Source organism: Hemitrygon akajei, chromosome 5 (assembly GCF_048418815.1).
Source record: "Hemitrygon akajei chromosome 5, sHemAka1.3, whole genome shotgun sequence".
Classification (NCBI taxonomy): Eukaryota; Metazoa; Chordata; class Chondrichthyes; order Myliobatiformes; family Dasyatidae; genus Hemitrygon; species Hemitrygon akajei.
The window spans coordinates 191,885,707-191,900,538 of NC_133128.1; the positions used below are offsets into that span (position 1 = coordinate 191,885,707).

At 40.1% G+C, this 14,832-nt stretch overlaps 1 protein-coding gene across 2 annotated transcripts in view; it reads right to left on the reverse strand.

Moving 5' to 3' along the window:
• LOC140728601 (inactive dipeptidyl peptidase 10-like) overlaps positions 1-14,832 on the reverse strand; it is a 1,645,453-nt gene that overhangs the window by 49,036 nt on the left and 1,581,585 nt on the right. For both annotated transcript variants that reach the window (XM_073047583.1, XM_073047584.1), the window contains exon 14: positions 8,581-8,672. In XM_073047583.1, coding sequence (XP_072903684.1) covers positions 8,581-8,672 — 92 coding nt within the window. The remainder of the gene's footprint in view (positions 1-8,580; positions 8,673-14,832) is intronic.

Consider the following 14,832-nt stretch of genomic DNA (forward strand, 5'->3'; position numbering starts at 1 on the left):
TTCCTGCTGGTGCTAAACTGTATCAGTCTCTGCCATTCCTTTGGGTTCATGCGTGGAGAGGGGGAGCTTGCCATCTCTGGGTAACAGCTTGCTCTCCATACTGCATTACCCTAGCTTGTGTTTCTAAACAGTAAGAACGCACATCCATGGTCAACACTGACCAATGGAGGCCTCAGCAGGAAAAGACAGAGGTTGTTTGTTCTATATACAGAGTGTGCTGAGTACATGGAACACAGGGCAGATTCATTAGGGACATTTCAGAGACTCTTAGATCGACACATGGCTGAACAAAGGAGGGCTACACGGGAACAAAGTGTTAGATTGATCTTATAGAAGTTAAAGGGTCGATACAAAATCATGGGCTGAAAGGCCTGTACTGTCCTTTACTGCTCTCTCTTCTCTCTAATCTATTCCTAATATTTCACATCTGTCTATTAAATTCACCTCCAACAGTTCATCTATTTGCATTTTCACCAGAACTACTTGATTGCTGATTACAAAATTTTGAAAATTCAATGTTAGTCACTTATAGCTTTAACAGCCTGCAGCGATACATATACATTTGCATTAGAATGAAGACTACAAATGAAAGACAAATTTAGAAGATACGATAACTTTCTGAACATCTACTCAGAATGACAGTCACTTTCAATCCATTCTATATTCATGTGCAGTTACATTTGCATATCAATACAAGGATCGAATCTTTTAAGCATAATGAATGTTTTAATTTCGTAGCTGACATATGGTCAGCAAACATGTGTCGATTAAATGACGTTACTCATCCTTATAGTTATAGTAGCCTAAATTTTGTATCTTGTAGAGCTGGCAAATTTCCTTATTCTAGTTGGTCGGGATGGAAAGAACAGATAGATCTACTTCTGGAAGCTCTTTGGACCAATGATTTGGTTTGACGTTTTTCTCAAAACTGACAATTGATGAAGGTGTGAACACGTCTACGTGGACCTATCATTACAAGAGGCAGGTCTCACTGGATGATTTCCCATCGAGTCATTCAGCAAGGAGTCTGGCCTTCGTGGCATCAAGTAGGGTAAATGCAAGCAGGCTTTTTCCACTGAGGTTGGGTGGGACTACAACTAGAGGCCATCGGTTAAGCGTGAAAGGTGAAACGTTTAAGGGGAAATATGAGGGTAAACTTCTTGACTCAGAGGGTAATGAGAGTGTGAAACGAGCTCAGAATCAGAATCAGGTTTATTATCACCGTTATGTGACTTAGCAGCTGCAGTTCAATGCAATACATAATCTAGCAGGAAGTTAAAAAATGATAATAATAAATTTAAAAAATTATGTATATTGAATAGATTTTAAAAAGTGCAAAACAGAAATACTGTATAATAAAGAAAAGTGAGGTAGTGTCCAAAGATTCAATACCCATTTAAGAATCCGATCGCACAGGGGAAGAAGCTGTTCCTGAATTGGTGTGTGTGTGTGCCTTCAGGCTTCTGTACCTCCTACCTAATGGTAACAGTGAGAAAAGGGCATGCCCTGGGTGGTGGAGGTCCTTAATAATGGACTCTGCTTTTCTGAGACACTGCTCCCTAAAGATGTCCTGAGTTCTTTGTAGGCTAGTGCCCAAGATGGAGCTGACTAGATTTACAAAGCTCTGCAGCTTCTTTTGGTCCTGTGCAGTAGTCCCTCCATACCAGGCAATGATGCAGCCTGTCAGAATGCTCTCCATGGGTCAACTATAGAAGTTTTTGAGTATATTTGTTGACATGCCAAATCTCTTCAAACTCCTAATAAAGTATAGCCACTATCTTGCCTTCTTTATAACTACATCAATATATTGGGACCAGTTTAGATCCTCAGTGTTGATCGTCAGCGAGGAGGATATGTTATCACCAATCCGCACAGACTGTGGTCTTTCAACATTTAACTCAAGTTTGGATAGGTACGTGTGTGGTAGGGGTATGGAGGGCTATGGTCGAAGGGAGTAGGAAGTTTAAATGGTTGGCGGGGACTAGATGGGCCAAAGGGCCTCTTTCTATGCTGTACTTTTTTATGACTCTATGATCCCATGTACTCATCCCAACACTCCACTTGTAACTTTCTGTATCAGATGTTTAGCATGCTCATTTTAATACTGAGATATTGCTTCCACCAACTCCTGATGCAGTGAGATCCAGCTTTCAACCTCTGGCTGAAGACAAAATTCTTCCGTAAATCCGCTCTAACTTACCTACTACCAAATGTATGTCTTCTGGTTGTACATACCTGCGCTAAGGGGAAAAGCTCTGAATATTCATTGTTTGCAAACCTCAGTCCGGTCATTTCTCAGCTCTAATGAAAGCAAACTCAGCTGATCCAGCCTCTTTTGTAGCTGAAGACTCCGTCCCAAGCATCGTTCTAGTGAAGCTTTTCTGCACCTCTCCAGTGCAATCACTTTCTTTCTCAATGTGGCAACTGGAAATGTGCAAAGTTTGTGAACCCTGTGGAATTTTCTCTATTTCTGCATAACTGTGACCTAAAACTTGATCAGAGCTTCATAAAGGTCTTAAAACTAAAGAGAACCCAATTAAATAAATACTATAAAACAGGATGCTTGTTCATATATTTATTGAGAAAAATTATCCAATTTTACATGTATTTGTTGGGAAAAAGCCTTCTACAAAAGCTATTTGAACATAGAAAGTCTACAGCACATTACAGGCCCTTCGGCCCACAATGTTGTGCTGACCATGTAACCTACTCTAGAAGCAGCCTGGAATTTCCTTACAGCATAGGCCTCTATTTTTCTAAGCTCCATGTACATATCTAACAGTCTCTTAAAAGACCCTATTGTATCCACTTCTAGCGCCTTCGCTGGCAATGCATTCCATGCACCAACCACTCTCTGTGTGAAAAACCTAACCTCTGATATCCTCCTTGTACCTACTTCCAAGCACTTTAAAACTCTTGTGTTAGCCAGTTCAGCCCTGGGAAACAGCCTCAGGCTATCCACACGATCAATGCCCCTCATCATCTTATATACCTCTGTCATGTCACCCCTCATCCTCCGTCGCTCCAAGAGAAAAGGCCGAGTTCACTCAACCTATTTTTATAAGGCATTGTCTCCAATCCAGACAACATCCTTGTGAATCTCCTCTGCACTCTCTCTACAGAATCCACATCCTTCCTGTAGTGAGGTGACCAGAAATGAACACAGTACTCCAAGTGGGGTCTAACCAAGGTCTTTGGAGTCAGGTGTTCCATTCAATGAGATGAGAATGTAGGTGTGGCTTGTAGACCAAGCCTGCTCTTCTCAAGAAAGATCTGTTTATGTGCACCATGCCTCGAGCAAAACAACTTTCAGATGAGCTTAGAAGAACAACTGTAGAGATGCATGAAGCTGGAAAAGGCTACAAAGGCATTTCTAAAGAACTGAGTGTTCATCAGTCCACAGTAAGAGAAATGGAGGAAACTCGGTACTTTTGCTGTTTTCTCTAGGAGTGGTCATTCTGCAAAGATTACACCAGGAGCTCAATGTGCCGTACTGAAGGAGATGAAAAAGAATCCGAAGGTAACAGCAAAAGATCTTCAAGAATCTCTAGAACTCGCTGAAGTCTCTGTTCATGTGTCCACTATAAGAAAACACTGAACAAGAATAGTGTTCGTGGAAGGACACCACGGAGAAAACTGCTGCTCTCCAAAAAAAAAGCATTTCTCCACATCTCATTTTGCAAAAGACTACCTACCTGTATGTTTTACAGCATTTCTGGGACAATATTCTGTTGACATATGAGACAAAAGTTGACCTTTTTGGCAGAAATGCACACTATGTTTGAATGAAAAGGACACTGCACACCAACACCAAAACCTTATCCCAACTGTGAAGCATGGTGGAAGGAGCATCACAGTTTGTAGCTGCTTTGCTGCCTCAGGGCCTGGACAGCTCACAATTGTTGAGAGAACAACGAACTCAAAAATGTATCAGGACATTTTACAGGAGAATTTTGGTGTAGCAATTCGTCACCTGAAGTTTAATAGAAGCTGTTTAATGCAACAAGACAATGATCTGAAAGACAAAAGTAAATCAACAACAGATTGGTTTAAAAAGGAGAAAATTTGTGATTTGGAATGGCTGAGTCAAAGTACTGAAGTTAATCCTACAGAAATTTTGTGGAAGGACCTGAAGTCCACCAATATTCTAGAGTTGATGTAGTTTTGTAAGGAAGAATTGCTTATATACCTCCAGGACGACGTGCAGGATTGATCAACAGTTACTGGGAATATTTGGTTGAAGTTATTGCTGTAAAAGGGGGACACACCAGTTACTGAATCGGATGGCAGAGGGGAAGAAGCTGTTCCTGAATCACTGAGTGTGTGCCTTCAGGTTCCTGTTCCTCCTTCCTGATGGAAGGAATGAAAAGAGGGTATGTCCCGGGTTATGGGGCTCCTTGATGCTGGATGCCACCTTTTTGAGGCATTGCTCCTTGAAGATGTCCTGGTACTAAGGAGGCTTGTGCCCATAATGGAGCTAACTAAGCTCGTAACTCTCTGTGCCTTATTTGTAGCTGTATCTCCCCACTCTTATATACTACACTCTGGATAATGAAGACAAGTTTCTCAAATGCTTACTTGACATATATGTCGAGATACTTCTTGACATATATACCAAGGTTCCATTATGTTTAAATTCCAGCATTTTCTTCATTAGCATAAATGTTACATAAACTCATATATCGTATTGTTGCAACAAAGCAAATATTGTAGAGGAATAACTACAGGAGCCTGAAGACCCACATTCAACAATCCTGTAATGGCTTCTCTCTGCCATCAGATTTCTGAATGATCCATTAATCCACAATTTCTGAATGACCTTTCTTTTTGTGATATTTATTTTTGTAATTTACAGTAATTTTATGTCGGCACTGTTTTGCTGCCACAAGACACCAAATTTCACGTCATCTGTTGATTGACAATAAGCATAAACCTTATTCTGAATCTGGATTGATTGTAAGGGAATCCATATATAATAACCACAAGCCATCTCCCTGCAGTCTGCACAGGAGGAGAAGTGAGCAGGAAACTCTATAATCACCCACTCACAGTAGCTTCAGCAACTGCAGTCTGGACGTCTTCTATCTAGAGACACCATGTATATACTGTAAACTTCTTCTTATGGCATCTTTAAGAGAGTGGCACTGTTGGTCATAAAGGAATTAAAATATGGGGGAAAACATTGAATTTGAATTGGTTAAGGACAGTGGAAGTAGATAAACTAATTGTCTTTGATCTTGCCATGTGCTGGAAGGAATGGAGGCTGCCATGTTGTGAAGCTGCTCTGTAATCTCCATTTTGTGAATGATTTGACAAACTGATCCTTGCTCTGGGATAATCCCATCAGAGCAGTTGAACTTGGACATAAGGTGTTTCTGATATTAATCTGCTAAACCTGAAGTCATTCTCAGATAAGCTGTGCATTGTGTACATTGGCAGGTTTGCAGAAGTAGTCTCATTATCTCCCAGTGTCTGAGTCTGGTTTGGTTGGTTCGAACCAGACTTGAGTAGAGGAAAAGAAGTCACTGAAGGTACAAAGTTGTGTAGCCCATGGACTACATCTAATGGAAATCTGTTACAGGTCAGTCAGATAACCTCAAGCCAATAAGATGGAAGCACAATATTTGAACTGAAACAACAACACACACAAAATGCTGGTGAAACACAACAGGCCAGGCAGGTAGTCTGTGTTTCACCAGCATTTTGTGTGTGTTGTTGTTTGAATTTCCAGCATCTGCAGATTTCCTCGTGTTTGAACTGATATCAGGTGCTTAAAACGCAAAGGGGCAAGAACTCCAAAGACTGAGCATTGCAAAGAAAATCCCATCTTCGAAGCAGGGAGTAGAAAGGTTTGAGCATCTAGCCAACAGGAGATTCTATTTTGGTGTCATAAATTGGAGAAATGGTCTGAGTGAGTTTTGGTACAGATGGAACAGTAGAATTCATGTTTTAAGTTGTTGGCCCAAGGTCAACATATTTACATTGTTGTTTGTGCAGAGACAATAAAAAGTAAGCTTTCATATTATCTTATGTTATTTTCATGTTTTCTTGTGTGTCATTCTGGATTATTGTGTACCTGGACCATTTGTGGTGGCTACCTTGTATTTGGAAAGAAGGCTGAGTGAATGTTGTTGTGGTAACTTCTACTTTGAAAAAGGACCACTCAGCAACTTCATGCCCAAAAGAACAATTTTATCTAGGACGGTAAAACCGATATTTACATACAGAGGCTTTCACTGAATCGTACGGCATGGCAGTGAGCTATGTACATGCACACCGGAGGAGACAGAAGTAAAACCGCCACAATCCCGGAACCAGCCTCTCTTTACAAACAACTTCCTCTAATGGGAGTATTGCTATATTATCATTATCCTAATTAGTATTAACTTATTTTTATAATGCTCACATTACAAAACCTCTCCCCGTTTAAATTCCCCAAATGTAAAAGAACTGGGGAACAAAAACATTGGTGTCATTAGCTTGCGTACCTCTAAAAATTACATTAGTGTCTCAGCGACAGCTTACCAATACAAAACACCTGAAAAACGTGGCAGATTCAACACTCAGTCTAACACAAAAAAACTGTCCAGTCGAACATTCAGTCTCTCAGGGGGTTTGTGAAGGTGCTGCGATCTACGCACTACCCCTGGTGATACAGCAGGCATGGCTGCTGATCATCGGGGTCTCTCTTCCCGCCATCATGGACATTTACACTACACGCTGCATCCGCAAAGCAAACAGCATTATGAAGGACCCCACACACCCCTCATACAATCTCTTCTCCTTCCTGCTGTTTGGGAAAAGGCTCCGAAGCATTCGGGCTCTCATGACCAGACTGTGTAACAGTTTCTTCCCCCAAGCTATCAGACTCCTCAATACCCAGAGCCTGGACTGACACCTTGCCCTATTGTCCTGTTTATTATTTATTGTAATGCCTGCACTGTTTTTGTGCACTTTATGCAGCCCTGTAAAGGTCTGTAGTCTAGTGTAGCTTTCTGTGTGTTTTTTTTGTGTAGTTCAGTCTAGTTTTTGTACTGTGTCATAACACCATGGTCCTGAAAAACGTTGTCTCATTTTTACTATGTATTGTACCAGCAGTTATGGTTGAAATGACAATAAAAGTGACTTGATTTGACTTGGTGAGGGTGCTTTGGGTGGACCTGGTGTTGGGGGCATGAGAGGGGTCTGTACGTCTGTGTGAGAATGTCCATCCAATTCAGGGAACCCAGACCCCTCTGCCAGCATCTCTCTCTCTCTGGTAAAGTCACTGATGGACACACTCCCACAGTAACATGTACAAATATGCTGGAGGAACTCAGCAGGTCGGGCAGCATCCGTGGAAATGAGCATTCAACGTTTCAGGCTGAGACCCTTCGTCAGGACTGAAGGAGGAGGGGGCAGGGGACCTATAAAGAAGGTGGGGGGAGGGTGGGAAGGAGAAGGCTGGTGGATGTCAAGTCAAAAACCAATCAGAGGAAAGATCAAGGGGTGGGGGAGAGGAAGCAGGGAGGGGATAGGCAGGAAAGATGAAGAAGGAATGTAAGGGGAAAGCACTATGGGTAGTAGAAGAAGGCAGAATCATGAGGGAGGTGAAAGGTAGCTGGAAGAGGAGGCAGAGTGAAGCTGGGATGGGGGAAGGGAGGGGGAGGGAATTACCAGAAGTTGGAGAATTCGATGTTCATGCCAAGGGGCTGGAGACTACCCAGACGGTATATGAGGTATTGCTTTTGAGACCCGATGCAGATTGGGGGACCGCTTCGTAAAGCACTGCCACAACAGACAGGATCTCCCAGTTGCCACCCACTTCAACTCTGCGTCACATTCCCATTCGGATATGTCCATATATGGCCTCCTCAATTGCCATGATGAGGCCAAACTCAGGTTGGAGGAGCAATACCTCATATACAGTCTGGGTAGTCTGAGAGCCTCTTCAGCACCTGTTCTAAGTTAGCCAGATGCTCCACATCCGTGGCCCCCGTGATCAAAATATCATCAAGATATACAGCTACAGGCAGAATCTCCTGCAGCAAAATGTCAATTGTCCTTTGGAAGATGACGGGGCTAGACGTCACTCCAAACACCAGGCGATTGTATTTTAATAATCCCCTGTGCGTATTGATGGTGATGTACTCCTTTGAATCCTCGTCGAGTAGCAGCTGTTGGTAAGCGTGGCTCATGTCCAGCTTTGTGAACAGCTTACCCCCTGACAGGGTCACAAACAGGTCATCCACCCATGGCAATGGGTACTCCTCCAGCTTAGAGACCTGATTCACAGAAAGCTTGTAGTCCCCACATATCCTCACTGTTTTATCTGCCTTCAAAACTGGAACAATGGGAGCCGCCCACCTTGAAAACTGGAGCTACCGAGTTCCTCCAGCATTTTGAATATGTTGCTTTGGATTTACAGCATCAGCAGACTTTCTCATGTTAGTGAAAAAGTCTATTATATAAGAAATAGTAGTTTGATTTATTACATCTTCCTATTGAAGTGAAAATATCACAAAGAGCTAGTTATTTTCTCACTGTAATTGTTGTCAACATTCAAGGAGGATAAATGATTACGAGGCACAAAAGACTCACATTTTCTGATGAACTTCATCATATCCAAGGATTTGTGTGACTTCCCAGTTTCCAGATGTCAGGTGTCGCACACTGCTTATTTCACTTTTTGGCTGCAATTTTTAAATGGAGAGATTAATAACACAAAGGCCATGATCAGGAAGTAACAGACCCTCAGATACAATAATGAGGAGAGTTAAATATCTCCACTGTAGACATCCTTAACATTGAAAGTTACATAACATTAAAATGCATTACTCAAAAACATTATATGATTAATATTCCATCCTTTATTAATGCAAAGGATTGTACTTCAGTTTCATTATTCACAATTTACTTTGTGGTTCTTCTTGAAGTTGGAAACATAATTTTTAATTTCTTTTTTCAGTTTTATGGTAGATGCAAGTTTCAGTCACAGGACAAGTAATACTTTCCTCCATGGATTAACGCAAAGCTTTACATTACCAATGACTAGGGTTCAATTCCCGCTGCTCCCTCTAATATTCTCCCCATGACCGCATGGGTTTCCTCAATGGGTGCTCCAGTTTCCTCCCACAGTCCAAAGACGTAGCAGTTTGTAGCATAATTGGTCATTGTAAGTCGTCCTGTAATTATGCTGGGTGGCACAGTTTGGAGGCTGGAAGGCCTACTCTGTGTCATTGTGTTGTCCATTGTAGTATTGTCCTGTGTTTTATGTTTGGCACTGAACCACAATCAATTCTGGTATTTTTCACATAACGGCAATAGAGTAATTCTGATTCTGATTCTGTATGTTGTTGTTATAGGAACAATAGATTCATATGACTGTAAGGAATTGTTAAAATACACCAGATGAAGTTTCAGACATTCACCCTGACCATATACATCAAAGATCCGACTTTATTATTGTAGCACATCAGGAGTTGAATTCTAGCTTTCATCTCAAGGCTGTCTAGTCCTACTACTTTTTGAGAGTTTGCCTTTGAGATCTTCTGATCCCTCCCCTTCCTCTCCCTGGGGATAGAACACGTCTTTCCTCAGTTGAACCTCATTCATAACGTTGAAAGCAAGTTTGCAAACACCACTTGTGCTGGCAGCTCATTGCACATGCTCATGACCCTCTGAGTGGAGTTTCCCCTCATGTTCCCCTTAAACTTTGATACAGAGATTCAAGGCTTATAAAGGCCTGTTACAGTAAATATTGTTTATTGCGTTGAAATCTGCTTCCTAAGTTCTAAGTTCCAAGTTCGAAGTACATTTATTATCAAAGTATGCATTCAGTTATCAACCTTGAGATTTGTCTCCTTGCAGTCAGCCACAAAACAAAGAAACACCATAGAACCTGATTAAAGAAAAAATCCACACAAGGCCATTAAATGTGTGAAAAAGAACAAATCACACTAACAACAAGAAGTGAACAAATAACACACAAAATATTAAGCATCAAATCGCCGAGTCCCTGAAACTGTGTCTGCATCCCCAAGGCACTAAGATGAGGGAAGCTGGTCCAAAGGCCACAGACACTGAGTCAGCATTGCAGATTCAGCACCACGCCAAAGTGCCTTGATCAACTCACACATATAGTAAAGCGATTTTAGTGCTGAGAACATGAAACATTAATTAACTTTGGAAAGTAGTAGGTTTACCATATAGTCGGTCTATAGCTCCTACCAGGAATGCACTTCTAGTTAAATCACTCAGAGGAAGACAAGACTATTTTTACATTAAAAATTGTAGCCACGAACAAGATGATGAACTATACATAGATTCAGCTATAAATCTTTTATACTAGCCATGAACTAATGCTGAATATTAATTTCAGAAGCAATAAATTCTGAGGTGATATTGTGCAGAAATCATATTTTATGATTGTAAGCTTTGAGTTCCCCAATGTTTCAGGCAATAATGGCTAAGTGCTGCACTAAACCCTTTGAAATGCTTGGAAAGCTCACACTATTACTAGAGTTCACCCTGTAAAGTTACGTATAATTCAAAATGAGATTTCAATTAAAATCAAACTTACATTTAAAACAATAGCCTCTTTCAAGGGTAGAATTATTTTTTAAAAAAATACTTAGTATCTTCAAAATGCATCAGTTAACTTTTGCAAATACACAGAGTTAAATCTTTCTCAATTCTTGCAAAATGTCTATCTTGCAGTTCATGACTATGAACATTATTAGTATTCAGTGAGTGGGAGAGTTGAGTAGAAGGGTGCCTGCCAATCTGTCTCGATGATGAGTCAATATTCTGATCTCAACTGATGTATCTATTCAGAATGGATGAAGGGAATATTGAGATCTTGAAAATACAAAAAAAACAAAAATAATTCGAGTTAAAAGAGGAAGTGGTTGAATTATTAAACAGTTATGATTCAGAGGTATTTTACTATTGTAAAAAGAGATCTCTTGAAATTAGAGTGAAGGTAAAAGATGAAGAGGGATAGATATAGACATAGAGTGATAGAAACGGGTCCTCCATGCCAAACCATTTAAACTGCCTAGTCCTGTCAATCTTCATCGAGACCACAGCCCGTCATAGAGATGAGGGAGAACATTTTCAGGATATTATCTAGCATAGTGAAAGATTCATTGTGCACTAATGAGGTTCTGTGTGAGCTGAAGCTAGCAAAAATATTTTCAGTGTTTTAAAAAAAATTAAAAAAGAATAAAAAAGAATAAATCAAACTCAAGTAACTCATTAGCTTTATGTTAAATCTGTGTGAAATACCTTTAAAAATGCATCAAATACCTGGTCTGCTCAGATTTATTTGTGAGCTGATGGAAGATTATCATTTATTTTTACAGTCACTGTTCACCTCGGTCTCTGAAATAATCTGACTGAAGCTGATGCAGCTCATCTCTAGGGAAACCAAATTCAGTTCAGAGTTATACAGCTTCCTTCACTGGAATTAGCTAGATAGTCCGGAGCTTACTCATCTTTAACTGTTTCCTGCATTCCAGGTTCAATTCTTTAGCAAAACTGTCCTTAAACTACACTATGTAACAACAATTTAGCCGTTTTTCAATCCAATATAATTATGTAAGATGTAAAAATATGTATTACGATTTTGATTTGATTACCATTTGACAAATGCTACAGAAAGCTTGAAAGAAGTTATCTTAGATTGACACATGGAAGCCATAGAAATGGAGGGCTGTGTGGGAGGGTAGGGTTAGATTGATTTTGGAGTAAGACCATAAGACCATAGGATATAGAAGCAGAATTAGGTCATTTGGCCCATCAGATCTGCTCCGTCATTTCATCATCGCCAGCCCATTTCCCTCTCAGCCTCTGTCTTTTGCCTTCTCCCAATATCTTTTCATGCCCTAACTAATCAAAAGTTTTTTCGCCTCTGCCTTAAATATACCCAATAACATGACCTCCACAGCTGCCTGTGGCAATGAATTCTGCATATTCTCCATTCTCTTGCCAAGGGAATTCCTCCTCATATTCATTCTAAATGGATGTTCCTCTATTCGGAGGCTGTGTCCTCTGGTTTTAGACTTCTCCACCACAGGAAACATCCTCTCCACATCCACTCTATCAAGGCCTTTCAACATTCAATAGATTTCAATGTGACTCCCCCATTATTCTTCTGAATTCCAGAGAGTACAGGCAATCAAACACTCCACATATTGTAAGCCTTTCCCTTCCCGAATGATTTTTGTGAACTTCCTTTGAACCTTCTCCATTGAGTAGATTAAAAGGTTGTCACAGTATTGTAGGCTGAAGGGCCTATATTGTGATGAATTCTTCTGAGTTCCATGTTCTATCATCTAAAACAACTTTGAGAGATTCAGAAATATTTTAATAAATCGGCTCCTTGAAGCATCTATTACGCTGTCACTTCCTGAAATGCTAAAATCAATGGCACAAATTTTAATAACCTCCAAGAGGACTACAACCTTGTCCTAGGCTTTGGAGGTTTGCATGTCTCAATGACCTTGAGAGCTATGCTGATTGCAGTTAGGGCTTTATGCCTTGGCTCTTGGTAGGGTCACCCACACCAAACAGCGTGACCCAGAGTGGTCTAACAATCCTCTAGACTTGGGGGTTCAACTCAAGGGTAACAACCTTGACTGGTCAAACAAAATTGTTATGGAAACAGCAATGAAGAATCCTTCTATATCTGAGTGCGACAGTATGACAATATTCCTGAGTCTCTACCTGGGACTTGCGTGACTGACAGTAGTGATATCCAAGAGGAAGCAACTGACACAATGAAGGAAGTCCTGAACACTGCCAGAGATGCAGAAACTTCATTGCTGCCCTAAATGCCTGTGGTATAATGGGCAGTAAGTAAATAAGTAAACTTTAATAAACACAGCTAAATTAAATATCTGACAATAGTAGTATAAATTGAAATGAGGGTCTGGTAGCATTGACTTGGGGCAGTAATAACAATTAAAAACTTGAAAAAAATCTTGCTATTAATACTGAAGTCAATCTAGAATTTTGATATAATTTCATTCATGAATTATTACATAAGTATTTAGCAGAACAAATTCTGATTGATTTTTTATTCAAAATATTCAGGAGGAGGTCTGTTTCAATAGCAAGTGCTTCAACATTTCTATTGCAGCAGGATTCTCAGGAGTCACTTTCTATTTTGCATTGCTTTATGTTATTACACAGACCATTCAGCTGAGAAATTATTTCTGCTTTGTTCATCTTTAATTTTCTGACCTATGAAGCTTAAATAAAGGAGCTCAACTGTATGGAGAAGTCCCAGTACAGCTATTATTGCTGAATGCACAAGCATTCTCCGTGTGAGCAGCAGCTGCTGTGTCAGGTTAATAAACATTTGTCTCTTCATGAAATATAAATTATTGACTATGGAGCCAATTTGTTCCAAAACAGTTTTGTTTTTCCATTATTTTCTTGATTTTTATTCAGTTAAATCTGTGCCTTAGAGCAAGATGGTGATCACAGATTAATAACAAGCTATTTTACAAGGTACAGTTCTCTAAAGGTGAGTGATCGTCATTGAACCACATATTCCTTTTAGGGCTGCTGCCATCTATTAACCGTGAGAAGTATATACAGAAGGATATTTCAGGATACTTCGCAAAGGCATTCTGAAAATTGAGTCTCAAAAACAATAGACATTCCTTGATGATGAGGATAACCGTTCGGTGTGCAGGGGTCATATGGGTTGCTAGGTTGATTGCCCCTAGTGTGGAGATGACTGGTAGAATCTAGAAGTGTCAATGGGAATGTGGGGAGGATTGAAATGGGATTCATGTGGGATCAGTGTTATTGGGTGCTTGGTGTTTAGTGTGATGTTTAGGGGGTGGGGGGGAGAAGGGTCCATATCGACTTGCTGTATGACTCTGTGGGACAGCCAACATTAATTGAAGATTCAATGACTTTTCATCTCACGTTCATGATAATTATTGCTTATTTATCTATATTATTATTTCTTTCTATTCGCATTTTCACAATTTGTTGTCTTTTGCACATGATTGAACACCCAAGTTGGTGTTGACTTTCATTTATTCTATTATGGTTATTATTTTATTATGGATTTATTGTATGCCCACTAGAAAATGAATCTCATACTTGTATCTGGTGACACATAAATATGTTGATAATGAACATACTTAGAACTTTTGTAGTTTGAACTACTGTCATATTTTCCAGGTGCTGAAGACCGGTCGCATCCTGACTGGGACAATAGGCTATGAAGTGGAATTTTTGCTGGGGTTGGCAGAGGGTTTTTCTATTTAAGGTGCACTTACATGAAAGCAGTTCTCAATATTTCCATACTTGAGTCACAATTTTAACTTAATTTAATTTTATTTCATTGAGATACTGTGCAGATTAGGCCCTTCCAGCACTTTGAACCATGCTGTTCAGCAATCCTCCAACTTAATCCTAACCTAGTCACGGGACAATTTACACCGATCAATTAACCTACTAACTGGTATGTCTTTGGACTGTGGGAAGAAACCAGAGTGTGGGGGGAAACCCCTGTGGTCACAAGCAGAATGTACAAACTCCCTAGTTTGCTTAATGTTTATAACAGAGCATTGTGCTCTACTGAATTTCAAATATCTCAGGAAGTTAATCAAAGACAATCAAAATGTAGGTGTACAGAAGACGGTAAGCTAGAATGGGAGGCTATAAAACAGAAAAACTATAGGAGTGCATACAGTAGTTGTGCTTACAAGAGTTAAAGACAGAGGGGAGAGGTGGATGGTCAAGGGGAAAGATCTAAAGATTCAGCAGTCAAACACAGAATGGATTCACAAGAAAGAAAATGTTAAAAATTACCCATTGAAACTGGGA